We start from the raw sequence: 13033 nt of genomic DNA, 5'->3' as shown, positions 1-13033 counted from the left end.
CACCTGATCCCGTTCAACCAAACAAGGATTGGCCAATCTACTAAATACTTACCTGAATAGGTGAATATACAATCGCTATATTATATTTTGCATTATATATTTAGCATATATATTTTACATTCACTTTGACATTAAAGAGAGGATTTTTATTGTTAAAAAAAAAACACGCGATAAAGGGGTAATATCCAAGGGGATTAAACTTTTGCAAGCCACTATAGGCTACAATAATAATAAATATCCTAACAATCTTTGTACCCAAACATTCAATGAAAACGTAGTTAATGTTACCACTGTAACAGACACAAAAGTAACCACTGGTAAATAAATCTAAGAAATTTACTAACCATAATAATTCGATGAGCGCTCAACTAGCCAATCATCATTGTACAACCCGTGGGTCACGGGACGTGTACGTGACAAGTTCAATCATTCCATTGGTCTGTTGAGGATGTCTCGTTCTATGGTTGGATGGTTGGTCGATCCTTCAAAATATCCTGTACCTTATTGGTCTTCTCTTTGTTTCCGTTTGTAGCTTTCCTCTAGCGCTGGTCTCGTAGGGAAGATAATTGACCACTGGCCATTTTACAAACATTCTTATAAAGTATTAGGTCTATAGTGACATATAGGTAGACATGGACGACTTTGATATGCTCAGCGCACCACAGTCGAATGCTGGTAATGGCGTGGGGACCGAAGAAGATCCCGCTGCCGCTTTCTTGGCCCAGCAAGAAAGTGAGATCGCGGGGATTGAGAACGATGAAGGGTTCAGCATCCTGGACAGCGGAGACGTCCCCTCTTCTCTCAGCAATAATCTGACAGGAGATCAGGATGCCGCTGGTAAATTATGTGGTTTGAGTTAGATTTGTTATGTTTGTTACCAGCGTCAAAATGAAACAACATTAATTCGTATGTGCTTATCTGTAATCCACACATCCATCTTTCAACAGATTTGCCATATAACGGTATTTTAAATGGTGTTAACGTAGCTACATTTGATTCTTTCATACCATTAGCATTGATGTTAACGTTAATTCCTTAATCAATACGTAAAAGGCAAACGTTAGTTTAGGAGCTCACTTGCTAATGTCAACGTTAGACAGCCAATAACATTAACGTTACACCTGGAATGTGGCACTTCAGCTGTCTAGTTCTAGCTAGCTAACATTAGCCTTTTGGCCAAATCAGCTAGGTTTTGTATCGATAACATAGCAACGTTAACGTTACTGAATGAAAGGACGCTAGCACTAACGTTGCCCGCAAGAGAATTGCTATCTGACGATAGCACTGTCATACATTATGAGGAGATTAAATTACTTGAATGTTAATATTTTATCTTGAACTAAGGTAATGGGCAAGTTAAGTTTTGAGTTATTTGTGAAGAATGTAAATTGAATATCACACGAACTATTAACGCTACTTGATTAGCTAGTTAACGTTGGTTACGCTAACGTTAGCTAACGTTGGTTTATTGTCACGAAAGCTGATTGAAAGGTTAACGTTAGACCACTGTCAACGTGGTTGTCCATTGGGTTGTATTAAATACTGTCTAGCTTGGTTTCTGACTCAGCCGTTTAGTTAGTTATGTTAGTGGTTTAATTTGTTTCATGAAACTCGAGATGGTTGATACCATTGTCCAGCTAACTTGCTATGCTAACTACTTGGCTCTGCTGTGGTTAACCTGTCAAATCAGTCTGTAGCAAACATTAGCACTACTCCAAGCTCAATGCGTCGTTATCTTGCACCACGACCTTTGTACCAGTGGAAACTATCAGCGTTTTCTATTTCCTCGCCGTGGGCTGACACAGCTCTAGTTTTTCCTGTCACTGTTGAGGCTTTCGGCTATGCACTTCTCAGAGAGAATTTCCCGGTGTACCACTAGCTGATCATGGTGGACATTGTGAATGCGACTGATGTGGGAAGTCGTGATATGGCGAGGATACACAGACAGTGTGCTTTGGTGTGGAGGAGATTTTGGAAGATAACGTATCATGCACTATTTGAAATTTGAAAAGATGAATGATGGTGTTTGAAGGGCATCGGTGTTGTTTATGGTACGTCAAGGTTGATTTCTACCACACTGTAATTGTTTACTTGGCACTGTCGACAAATGACCTTGTCATTTAGCTTACCACAATGCAACATCATTCTCGTCCCCAGCCGCCGTTTCTCATCCCTCACCGACTTCAGTGTTATTCTGGCTGGAGTAGATAAATAATTGATGAGGTGGATGCCGTTACAAAGCCACCTGGAATGTTGACTGCAATTGTGAGAGAGTAGCAAAGCCTAAATGTCCTTTTCCCGACATCTATGAAACGTTGAATGACTAATTGTTCATAGTTAAATTATGTCCACATCATGTTTGTATTCAATATTGTTTAAAAAATATTTACTGTGTCATTGGCAACAATAAGTGATAGAAAGTCATGGTTATGGTCAAGGGTTACATTCTATTAGAATGCTCTGTATCATGATTCAGTAGATGTTGATGTACTGCCCTTCTCCTTCATTGCAGTACTTCACAGTAGCGCAGTTGTTTCTCTGAACACACTATTAAAACCCAAAATATGGATGACTTAATTTAAATCATTTGAAATGTGGCAGAGAGCCGAAACATAGTCTGTCCCCAAAATAATACACACCATGACATGACTGACATAGCAAACAAACCTGAATGGAAAATTAACAGACAATACAGTAACAAACTATGGAGGTGTTTTGGGTACAGACATGAAATGTAACAAAATGTTGCTGAATTATTTAGGTACAATCATAATTATTATGCAAACCAGCCATTGTGTTAGCTCTGCTGTCAGTTCAGTACCAACATATTAATGAGTTGTCTCAAGGTATTGAAGTCATTCCAAGCCTAAACACAGTAACAGTTGGTGCATATGCAGCACAAGTGTCTGCTGCACTCCTTCGTAAAGTTTTGTGTGTTCTGAAATCTATCTTATAATCTATCTATATCTTGTTGAGCGGTGTTCTCAAAATAATGGTCTTTTCACCTCTATTTCAGGTGGAGCAGTGAATGGAGATGTGCACGAGGTGAGGTGAACATAGGCCTACAGTTTGTGAAGAGTTGCTATCAATATGGTGTAACATTTGAAAATGGGCAAAGCTTGAAACTTGACAAGGTTAAGTATGGGATAATGGATGACACAACGTTAGGTTAACAGAAATGAATGCATGTTACTTCGAGGGGATAATGCACCTCGTAAGTTCATTAATGTCTGTTAGCCGAACAAGGGGTAGTCCATTATTCCATTTATACCACTGTTGCCACTCGCCTTGTGTTATTTGCTGTTATAATTTAAACCTTTTAAAGTGTACTCCAGTGAAAATTGACCCCATGGTCTTTTTCTGCATTAAAACATCAAATAAGCTGTGGAGACAGTTTTTTATGTTGATCAGTCATTACAGAGCTTTCCCCAGTATACGCTATAGCCCCAAATCACACAGTGGATTAGCTAAGGGTGGTGAGCTAAACGCTTCCCATATAGCATTTTTTTAACCAGTAATGTCGTTCAAAACAGCACCAAACTTCGTCCCCCTACCAGCTCCTCCAACTCAGTATGGCAAGGTTTCATTGTACTGTCATGTGTGGTTAATCTATTGTTCATGCTAGGGATGGAGGAGATGGTGTTGAACGTCTGTCAGAATGCTATTTTATAGCTCTGATGCAACGTGACTGTTCACTCAGACTTCACAGAAAATTAATATGCAAGTGCGATACGGCCAAAACACTGGAGCTACTTCATAAGTGTATTTAACAAAATTGAATTGACGTTCTGAACACCGCATCTCTAGGGAAGTCAACCAAACAGTGGTATAATATGTTTGATGTAGCCAGTGTCATTTGTAAATGAGGACAAATTCTGAACAACTCTAAATATGTGTCTGAATCTCTTCCAGGAGAGTAATGGTCCATCTGATGCGTATGCAGCCATTTCCAGCGCTGACCGCTTGCAGGCTGAGCCAGAGAGTCTGCGCAAGTGGAGGGAGGAGCAGAGAGACCGCCTGGAGCTTTTGGGTGAGTGATGAATCCAGCCCATTGGTTTCATATTGATATTCATAACCTCCATAGCCACACTACCATCAGACCTCTTCACATTCCCTTTTCTGCCCCAGATGCCAACTCTCGTAAACAGGAGACGGAGTGGAAGGAGAAGGCCAAGGTGGAGCTAGAGGACTGGCACACACGGCAGGAGGAGCAGCTGGCAAAGACCAAAGTCAACAACAGGTAACATGTTGCTCCCTCACCTGACCAGACCCTTTAATCCCAGTGGGTATCATTTATCAAGCTTAACAGCAGCTGGAACAGAAAGTATCTAATGGAATTAAGCACACCCAAGAACTCAATCAATTTAGCTGTCAAATTTCAGAATTCCGTGATATTGATTACAACCTTCTTTATTCATAGGATCATTAAGACAGAAAAAAAAAAAAAGCAGTGACTGGACTGTAGGTTTTTCAATAGAGAGAAATGGAAGCAGCTTCTGTATCTCTTTAGGAGTGTTTCAGTAGACTACTGAGCTGTCTATCAGTTCCCCCTTCATCTTCACTTCAAAGTAAAATATTCTGTGGTACAATATAATGGGTTATAATATGAGATTATTGGGGTATTCTTGGAGCCGCAAATTCAAAGCATTTATGATCTGAATTTGATCACGTTACCTAACTTCATCAAATCATTGTAATCATGATATATGTTGTCTTAATTGCATCTTATAAGTAAAATGAATTGTCAAAGGACCGTTGTATAAAAGAAATAGAGTAATATTATAGATATACTATAGAGGTAATATACACATTTCTAAAAGATTGCCGATTTTATTACTGAGTAATCTGTCTATCTGCTTGCCATTTCAGAGTCCCCTGTTTAGGGGAGTTGTTTGTTGCCATCCCATGCGATGTGTGATTCTAAAACTGCTTGTACAGTAGCTGTGTTCTACCTTTAGTCCTACTGTATCTTAGACTTTATGTTGTGGAAATTACGAATATGATGTCAATTTCAGCTTTCAACTAAGGGTTCATAATTCTGAACTGCAGATGCAAGCTATTAATGTCTCTCTCATACAGAATCATGCGTCGTGTCATGATTCATGAGTAAGGCACCTACAAAGCCCGAGAGTTACTGACAGACATGCATGGCTAGGATCAGGTTCTGGGGCTGTAGTGTAAGATGTCCTTCCAGCATGAATATTGCAAATGGTGTGTGTGTGTGTGTGTGTGTGTGTGTGGTGGGGGGGGGGGGTGCACGCGCACAAACATTTAGTCAGTGTTGACATGAGACTGAGTCTATGTGCTCAGTGTTGTTGTCTCGTACAGTATGTGTGTGAAATGACTGTGTGTGAACTCTGTGTGCTTGTCCAGATTGATCTTTGAGAGTGCGAGTTAGTGAGCGTGTTTCTTCTCCTTTTTACCGCTCTCTCTCTTTTCTCCCGCTTTGCTGCTGTCCTCTGGAACACCTCTCGATCCAGGGTGTTGGATGAAGATTTCTACAAACAGCCCTTCTCTGAGCTCATTGGTTATGTGTATGTTGCTAAACTAACATCCTTTCTTTTCACATACATCTCGCATTAACACGCTTTATTCCACCTCCTCCCCCCTCTCAGTTTTTTGTCTGTACATTTAGTTGATTATCTTCCAAACCCCACAGTTTAAGTTTCCACCCAACACCTACTTGATGACATTGCTTGTAGTTATCGAGAATGTTTTTTTTTTTTTTCCTATTGTAATGAAATGTAAAGAAATGCGCATCTTTGTTTAATTTATTTTTCCCACCAGTCCAGTTGCCCTTCTTCTATATTGAAAAGGTTCATATGAGTCTTAATGAACCTTTTATCAGAACAACAGTTTTCCGTTCCCGTGACAGTGCATGACCAGTAAGGACAGGAGTTGTTCTTCCGAATAAAACGAGACCATTTTTCATGCTAGTTTTCATATTACGTGTGCGCTATAAACTCTTCATTCATTTATCATTGCATTTCATTCCTCATTATCACGATATCAGTGCCATGTGGTTATTTGAAGTCATTTTACTTGTGTGCTATAAACCATTTGTCAATAGATGTTTGTTTTAGCATAGATGAAAGAAAGTCATTAGCCTTTAGTAGTGATTTTAACATGTCAAGCAGTTGTTTTGATGAAACAGTATGATGAAACATTATGTTACCGGCAAAACAGTGTTTTTATAGTCTAGATAATTAGCTGGTAGACTTAGATTAGTTATTTTGTTCCAAGCAACTGTGTTTCCAGCTTTGTCCAAATGATGCAAACTCTAACTGCTATTCATGCGTTTGCTACCATAGAGCTAGTGACACTGTGCTATGCTGTCTTTTTTAATTTGCTTAGTCACAGTTGATGAGGCGGGAAATCCTGTCACCCTCTGCTATAAAGTCAGTGTCATTCACTCGGCAACAGAATATTTGTGACATATAAAAAATGACATATTAATACTTCTGCTTTATTTAACTTTGAGACCCTGTTAGCAGGGCTCTGTGCACTGCTGAAACAGTGGTGGCCATGGATTGGTCTGCTTTCTCAGATTCTTTGAGGACACAGAGCCCTGAGGATGACCTCCTTTCTCTCAGAGAGTGGTAGTGGTTTTCCCGTTCCTTCCCATAGCTCCTTTGCTGTTTGCCACAACAGTGGATTGTTGGACACCTAGTTGCTTCTAACATAAAACGTAGGCTGTAGGCAATGTTTGGAAAAACTGCTGTTTATCATAGATGGAGAAAAGCTTATGTTGGCATTGCAGCCCTCATATCTGCCATGAACAACCTAGAGGTCAAGTTGAATCTTCTAAAGCCAGTCTTTATGGCCACACAGAACATATTACCGGTAGTTTTAGGTACTTAAAGACTTTGAATTGGCATTTATCATGAAGGCTGCAAGCTAAGCTCACAATTAGAAAAAGGCATATAAAAGATAACCTGGTTTCAAAAACAAAAGAAAAAGAAAATGCATGCTGGCTTTGGTCATCTGCATAAATCTCATTTATTTTCATTTCTATATATCTGACTTCTGATCTGTTTCTCCTTTTTCTTTCTCTTCGCACCTTTAAGCACACACATTAACCATCCTTGCTACCGCCTAGACCAGTTAAGTAAAAATACAACAAAAACAAACAGAAAAAGAATACTTTCAGGAAAAGTAGTATGCCAAAAATAAACAATCTGAGATGCTATATTTTTCTATATATATACGTATATTTATATATTTTCTTTATATATACATAATTCTAATCCACTGCCAAATCAGGAAATGAATGTCCCTCTGTGGTGATGTGTTGGTCCACCAGTCCTGTGCTTTCTTTGTAGTTCGTTGTGACGGTGATCTTCATTGGCTTCTCATTCCCATTTTGCTGTGTGTATTGTGTACTAGTATAGAGGGGTCTCCTCCTCCCCAGAAACTGGAGTCCATGGCAGTGGAAAGGTGTCTTGTCCTGGTTGGGTGGGTTGGGTTTGGTTTGCCATGCCAATGCCCTGTTTGGCTTGCACAAGGCCATAAGCTCTTGCCTGACCTTTTAGTACAAGGTCCCCCCTTGTTTTTCTTTTTCCTTTTGGAGCTACTTCAGCATTTCATTAGAGATGGTTATATTCAAAAATAAACCTTTTCAGTGTTTGCAAAGTTACATAAGGCCCTGGCTACTGTCAAATGCCCTGCTTCTCTGCATGGCAAACCTGGCTTCTGTAAGCTGCTTGATTAGTCTTACAAACATGCCATGTAGTAGGATACCCCGCAGGACAAGCATACATGACAGAGTATTTACAGTCCATCTCAGCTCTCTGAGGTCAAAAGAATATTCTAAGGGGAAGGGAAAAGCATTAAATGTAGCTTTTTTCTGACGTGGCACAAGTCTTTAGCCAGTTCTGTCCGTTTGACAATTACCTCCAATTTTTGGGGAAAATCTGAGCTAAAATGTGCGACTCTGATTGGAGATGGGGCATGCTTTATATTCAAATCTAAATGAAGTTAAAATATCATCTGCTTTTTGATGTGGTCACTTTGAGAATGTTTTTCTATGGTCGTTTTGGATTCTTATGTATGTTTGCCTCTGAGAACTACCACCCAAGCTCCATACACCCTTTTGTATCCCTCCTGCAGCTATAGAACACATTCACTTCTAAATTCATATTGACTATCAATTTATTAATATGTTAATGTGGACACGCTTTGAACAGAAGCTGTGATACAAAATCAATGAGATCATCTCTGTCCTCTCATTCCTAATTGGTTAATATACATGACCTGAGATCCTCTGTTGAACACTGATACACTGTGTTTCAGCACGTATAACATTTTGAGAAGAGAAGTCTGTATACTAACCCAGTGAGATGGGAAGTCAGTCATTGGCAATCTATGGGGCCAAATTCTGGGCCTCAAGGGCTGTAGACGCTGCAGGCTTGAACATCAGGGGTATATTTGGGTGGTGGTCTGAGGCCTGTGGCATTGCAAGTTGCTCACTGCTCTTCCTCTCACCAGGGCGGCAGAGGAGGCCATGGTGTCTGACCTGGACGAGAACAACCCAGGAACAGAGTGGGAGCGCGTGGCACGCCTCTGTGACTTCAACCCCAAGTCAAGCAAGCAGGCCAAAGATGTATCTCGCATGCGCTCTGTTCTCATCTCTCTCAAGCAGTCACCCCTAGTCCGTTAGGCCTACTGGTATAGGGGAAGAGAGAGAGAGGGAGGGGGTAAGGGAGTGGGTAAAGATGAAGAAAGCAAGCGCTACTGATCCAGAACTACAGCAGCCACGAGGACAACACTACCATTCCACAGTGCACCATGTAAAACTTCCTTGTGGCTGTTGTGTTTAATACATTTCAACCCTATTTCAAAAGTCCTGTTGTTTCAAAGAAGAAATTGTCGAGTTATTTTCTGAATGTGTTTGTTTAGTCTTCAAAGGACCAAACGTCATCATGTGTGAGCTTTGTTTTCTGTTCATTTGATTTTGTTCATTCCCATAGAGCTGGCGTGTTTGTATTGTGACTTATGAATCTATGCATTTCTCCTTGACCTCTCCAGGAATTGGTTAATAAACATGACCTGTGTATTTGTCTGTATACATACAGTGTACTATATGTGTCCTCTGTGTGTGTATCTTTGTACATAGAGAGTACTGGCTCCCATGTATACACAAGTAAGAGGACAGAAATAGATAATAGGTAATTGTCTTAAAAGCAGAGCTAACCTGGCTTGTTGCATCACGTATCATCCTCTGTTTGAATATCATTAAAGGTATATGGAACTTCAGACCAGCTTTTGTGTATTTTCTGCCAAGACAAACAAGGAACCTTTGTGTATTTTCCTGCCAACATCCTCTTCCTCCTTATTGTTAAATATTGCACCAAAGCAAATAAGCCAGAAGTCTATCCAATGTCCATCATTCTGTTTGATGGTACTATTTAACATTTATTTCATTTAGCAGATACTAAATGCTATGCAAAGTAACTTGCACAATGGTACAGAAGTACATACATTTTCCTCTTCTCTACCATTGTAATTGATACAATAAGTTATAGCTTGAGAGTGTTTTTCCTTTTTTTTGTTTTATCCAGTGCTTTACGCACCCAAAACCCTATTTTTTATGTGGAGTTAAGCACATTCCTGGATTCCCCTCCTTGAATTTATATGGAACGTCTAGGTTGATGTAACTAGGTAGATTGTAACCCCATCATCCTATTGGATTTTGAATGAGCCATTCAAGAATATTCCTGTTACTGTTTCTGAGCCACTCCAGTGTTGTTTTGCCCTTGTGCTTGCTGGTGGTCAAAACCTTTCCCAAGTTTTAATTTGACCACTGACTACAGCAGGTTTTCTTGTGATGTAGTGTATAATCAATTTCGTAGATCAGATTGGTTTAGATTCAACTGTATTATCATTGTGCAGAGGTAGAGTCATGACTAGTTCTAGTCATTTGCAGTGTGCAAAGAGTCATTTCTAGTCATTCTAATCATTGTCCTTCAACTTTACAAGTTCCCAGTTGAGAAATATTCTCACAAAAATATGTTACCAGTTCAATATTTCATAAATGGAATAGTGTTTCTTGAATCATTGGCGGGAATAGTTAGATTTGCACAGGTACTGTAACTCAGAGGATTGGCCAAAAGCTCTTTCAGCATTGTGATGTGACCATAAAAACCTCCTGCCATCTCTTAAGCAACATCCATAAACACTTTAATGTGAATCTGCTAAACCAATGGCTTCTTTGCCACCCTGTAATAGAGTCCATTTTTATGGCTTTTATGATCATTGAATGCTGTATTGTTGGAACAATGGCTATACTGTGGCCTCTCCCTAGTCACTATCTTCCTGTAGGAAAATACTCCTGCATGTGATTTTGGAGGGTTGACTCAAGGGCGTAATCATAATATACTTTGACTATGGCCTTTAGACAAACATTTGGCCTTTAGACAAACATTTTGGTGAAAGCAAGTCAATCTGCAACACACTGCACTGTGTACAGGGTCTACAAGTGAATATTTCTTGAGTTGTCATTCAGATCAGAAAAAAAGGGACTTTTCCATTCCTTAACATCATGCAAAGTACTTCATTTGATTCACTGATAATATGTTTACTGTTTTCACTATGATGTTCAGAGTAGACTAGAGAGACAGACAGAGAGAGAGAGAGAGAGAGAGAGAGAGAGAGAGAGAGAGAGAATGAAGATGATGCCACTGGGATAGAAGGCGGGATAGTTAGATATCAGATTTCAGGGATGATAAAAGTACACACTTTCCATACTCAAGTTGAAATACAGATGGCATAGCTACACTACAGCACTACATAGCAGTGATTCAACTTCTGTCACCGAAATGTACTACATACAACAGCATCTGCGCCCAAGGTTCCTAATTCAAATCCAGTGCAGAACTGAACAAGAGAATCATGAGGCAATGTATCTTGAATATATCCAGTAGGCGTGAAACTTCAACCTCAAGTATGCCGTTAATATGGGAATACATTTTCTTTTAGACAAAATGAACTTCTCCCCACTGTGGAATGTAGAAAGTGATGCTACATGACGATAATTCAAACGCACCCAATAATTTACCCTTTGTTGATGTCATTGTGACTTATTATTGAGATAATGAGATATTGAGAATCATTTTCTTTCTTTCAAGAACTGGTATAGGGCACAGAGATCAAATTCAGAAGTCCAACAATCTTGTTTGGGCTGTTGTTAATTATTGGGCTAGGCCCAGTTTCACCCTCAGGATGAGGGGATCTGATGTCACACCAGCAAGGCGGAGGTCAACCTGTTCATGACAAGGGAGTTGACACAATGGTGGCTCTTTCCCCCCCAAGGAATGACAGTCTTTCCCTGGGTTGGAAAGCCATGGTGCAGTCAGGGTCATAGGCTCAGATTTGGAGTGGAGCAGATTAGGCTGATTCTGATGTTCAGAAATACCACCCTGTTGGACGGTCCACTGCGAGAGCTCCCTTTCTGTTGTCTTAGTAGACAATGCAGTAGGTCTGTGCGACATCTACATGGGCAGTTTACTCTTACCTATGGCGGGTGTTTATGACTTGGTGTGAGGCTCGCCGCGTGGACTCCTACGTGGCCGGTACATCCTGCTGTTCCTCGAGTCCCAGCTGGAGGCATGGAAATGTGCCGTTAGCGAGGATAGTTCTCCGCCCTAACCTGCATGACTTTCCTGTCAAATGTCCTGTCTGAATTCATGTCTCTCTTAGTTGTCTTAGTTGACCACCGCCTCAGTTGACCACCGCCTCACCTTCACCCTGCAGGTTGACACAATTTACAATAAGGCCCAACAGCACACGTGTCTCTTAAAGGATTTGAAGTGAGACAAGACATGCTATAGTCACTGAGAGTCTGTCATATAGCTTTCAACTGGAACAGCTCCTACCAAACAAATGCAAGCTGGCTAGGATAGCCAGGCAAGCCCTTATAGGCATTCAGCAAAAACAGCCATCTGATCTTTATAAAAGAAAATCCAACTTCATCATCCAGGATGCCTCCCACCCCCTCCACCAAAGCTTCAAGCTATTACCATACAGGAAGAAGGTTCAGAGTGGTTTGGTTAAAAAGTCATTATACAACAAATCCTTCATTCCCAATGCAATGCATACAACTCTCTCTCTCTCTCTCTCACACACACACACACACACACACACACACACTCTGCCTTCAATTTTTATTTCTTAATTATTCATGTATTATTATTTTGTTATTTGCCTCTTGTATCTTTTTTATTGTTCTTGTTTTGTTATTTTGATTATTGTTGTTGTATGTTTTCTAACTCAGGGCATTGCTGTAAAAGAGCTTGATGCTCAGTCAGTTTCTCCCTGAATAAAAAATGGTTGATGATGATGAATCAAGATAACATTTTACAACATGGCAACATATTAGACAATAAAGCTTTTTGAATCTTTGAATCTTGAACCTCTTTAAATTTCAACTAAACATCTGAATAGCTGCCTTCTCTTTCACAAAGATTATTCCATTGTGCAGACATGTTTGGCAAATTGTCACACTTCATAAGCTCTTCTGATGAAAGATGCATCACTTGTAAAGTGTGAACTGAAGTTAAATTTTAAAAAGTAATGGTCGATCTGAAATCCCCTTCCCCAACAACTTTTGAGTAACACATGACTACACCAAGTCTCTGCCTAAGGTGGCCATTCTGAGTTTATTTATAGAAGTTGAAATGTACATGTTTGTACTGTAAGGTTGGGGCTCAATTGTGATCAAGGTACCAAAATGTGAAGGCTACATTAGGGAACAAAATAGACCCCAACCATAGCCTCCCACTTTTTATGAGAGTGGCTATAATTCATCCATATTAGTAGTAGCAACTAATAATATTGGCTGATGAATGGTTGCATTTTGAAAAAACAACCAATGCTTCACCAATAATATATTTTTCAACTAATCTGTTTTTAGAGTGTAGACAACTTAAAAGAATTAGATCAGTCTTTTCAGTTTTTTCATCCCCTTAAAAACATGCCTGGAACTTGAATTTCTTTTTTTTTTTTTAAAAGAAAGAAAGAAAGAAACTAACATCAA

The 13033-nt window shown here is 39.8% G+C and overlaps 1 protein-coding gene across 3 annotated transcripts; it reads left to right on the top strand.

The window, feature by feature from the left end:
* The first annotated feature begins 522 nt into the window (after positions 1-522).
* On the top strand, positions 523-9255 carry clta (clathrin, light chain A). Of its 3 annotated transcripts, XM_062516621.1 has the most exons (7): positions 523-837; positions 3017-3045; positions 3913-4030; positions 4129-4240; positions 5481-5534; positions 7068-7103; positions 8488-9255. In XM_062516621.1, exons 1-7 carry the CDS (start codon positions 633-635, stop codon positions 8657-8659), a joined length of 726 nt encoding a protein of 241 aa, XP_062372605.1. In that variant the 5' UTR covers positions 523-632; the 3' UTR covers positions 8660-9255. The 3 variants fall into 3 exon arrangements, with proteins under 3 accessions (XP_062372605.1, XP_062372610.1, XP_062372620.1); XM_062516626.1 differs by lacking the exon at positions 7068-7103; XM_062516636.1 differs by lacking the exons at positions 5481-5534; positions 7068-7103 and having other exon boundaries at positions 525-837.
* The last annotated feature ends 3778 nt before the right edge of the window (positions 9256-13033 follow it).

Source organism: Sardina pilchardus, chromosome 2 (genome assembly GCF_963854185.1).
Source record: "Sardina pilchardus chromosome 2, fSarPil1.1, whole genome shotgun sequence".
In the NCBI taxonomy this organism is placed as follows: domain Eukaryota; kingdom Metazoa; phylum Chordata; class Actinopteri; order Clupeiformes; family Clupeidae; genus Sardina; species Sardina pilchardus.
The sequence above is the reverse complement of the archived record's forward strand: the minus strand, read 5'-3'. Positions and strand labels throughout refer to the sequence as shown.

What these genes read in the sequence shown, in the direction of transcription:
- clta (XM_062516621.1), top strand. Translation starts at nt 633, where the DNA reads ATGGACGACTTTGATATGCTCAGCGCACCACAGTCGAATGCTGGTAAT. An exon ending in TCTGAGCTCATTGGTTATGT is followed by an intron (nt 5,535 to 7,067) that starts GTATGTTGCTAA and finishes CGCACCTTTAAG; the next exon opens with CACACACATTAACCATCCTT. An exon ending in CCTTGCTACCGCCTAGACCA is followed by an intron (nt 7,104 to 8,487) that starts GTTAAGTAAAAA and finishes TCCTCTCACCAG; the next exon opens with GGCGGCAGAGGAGGCCATGG.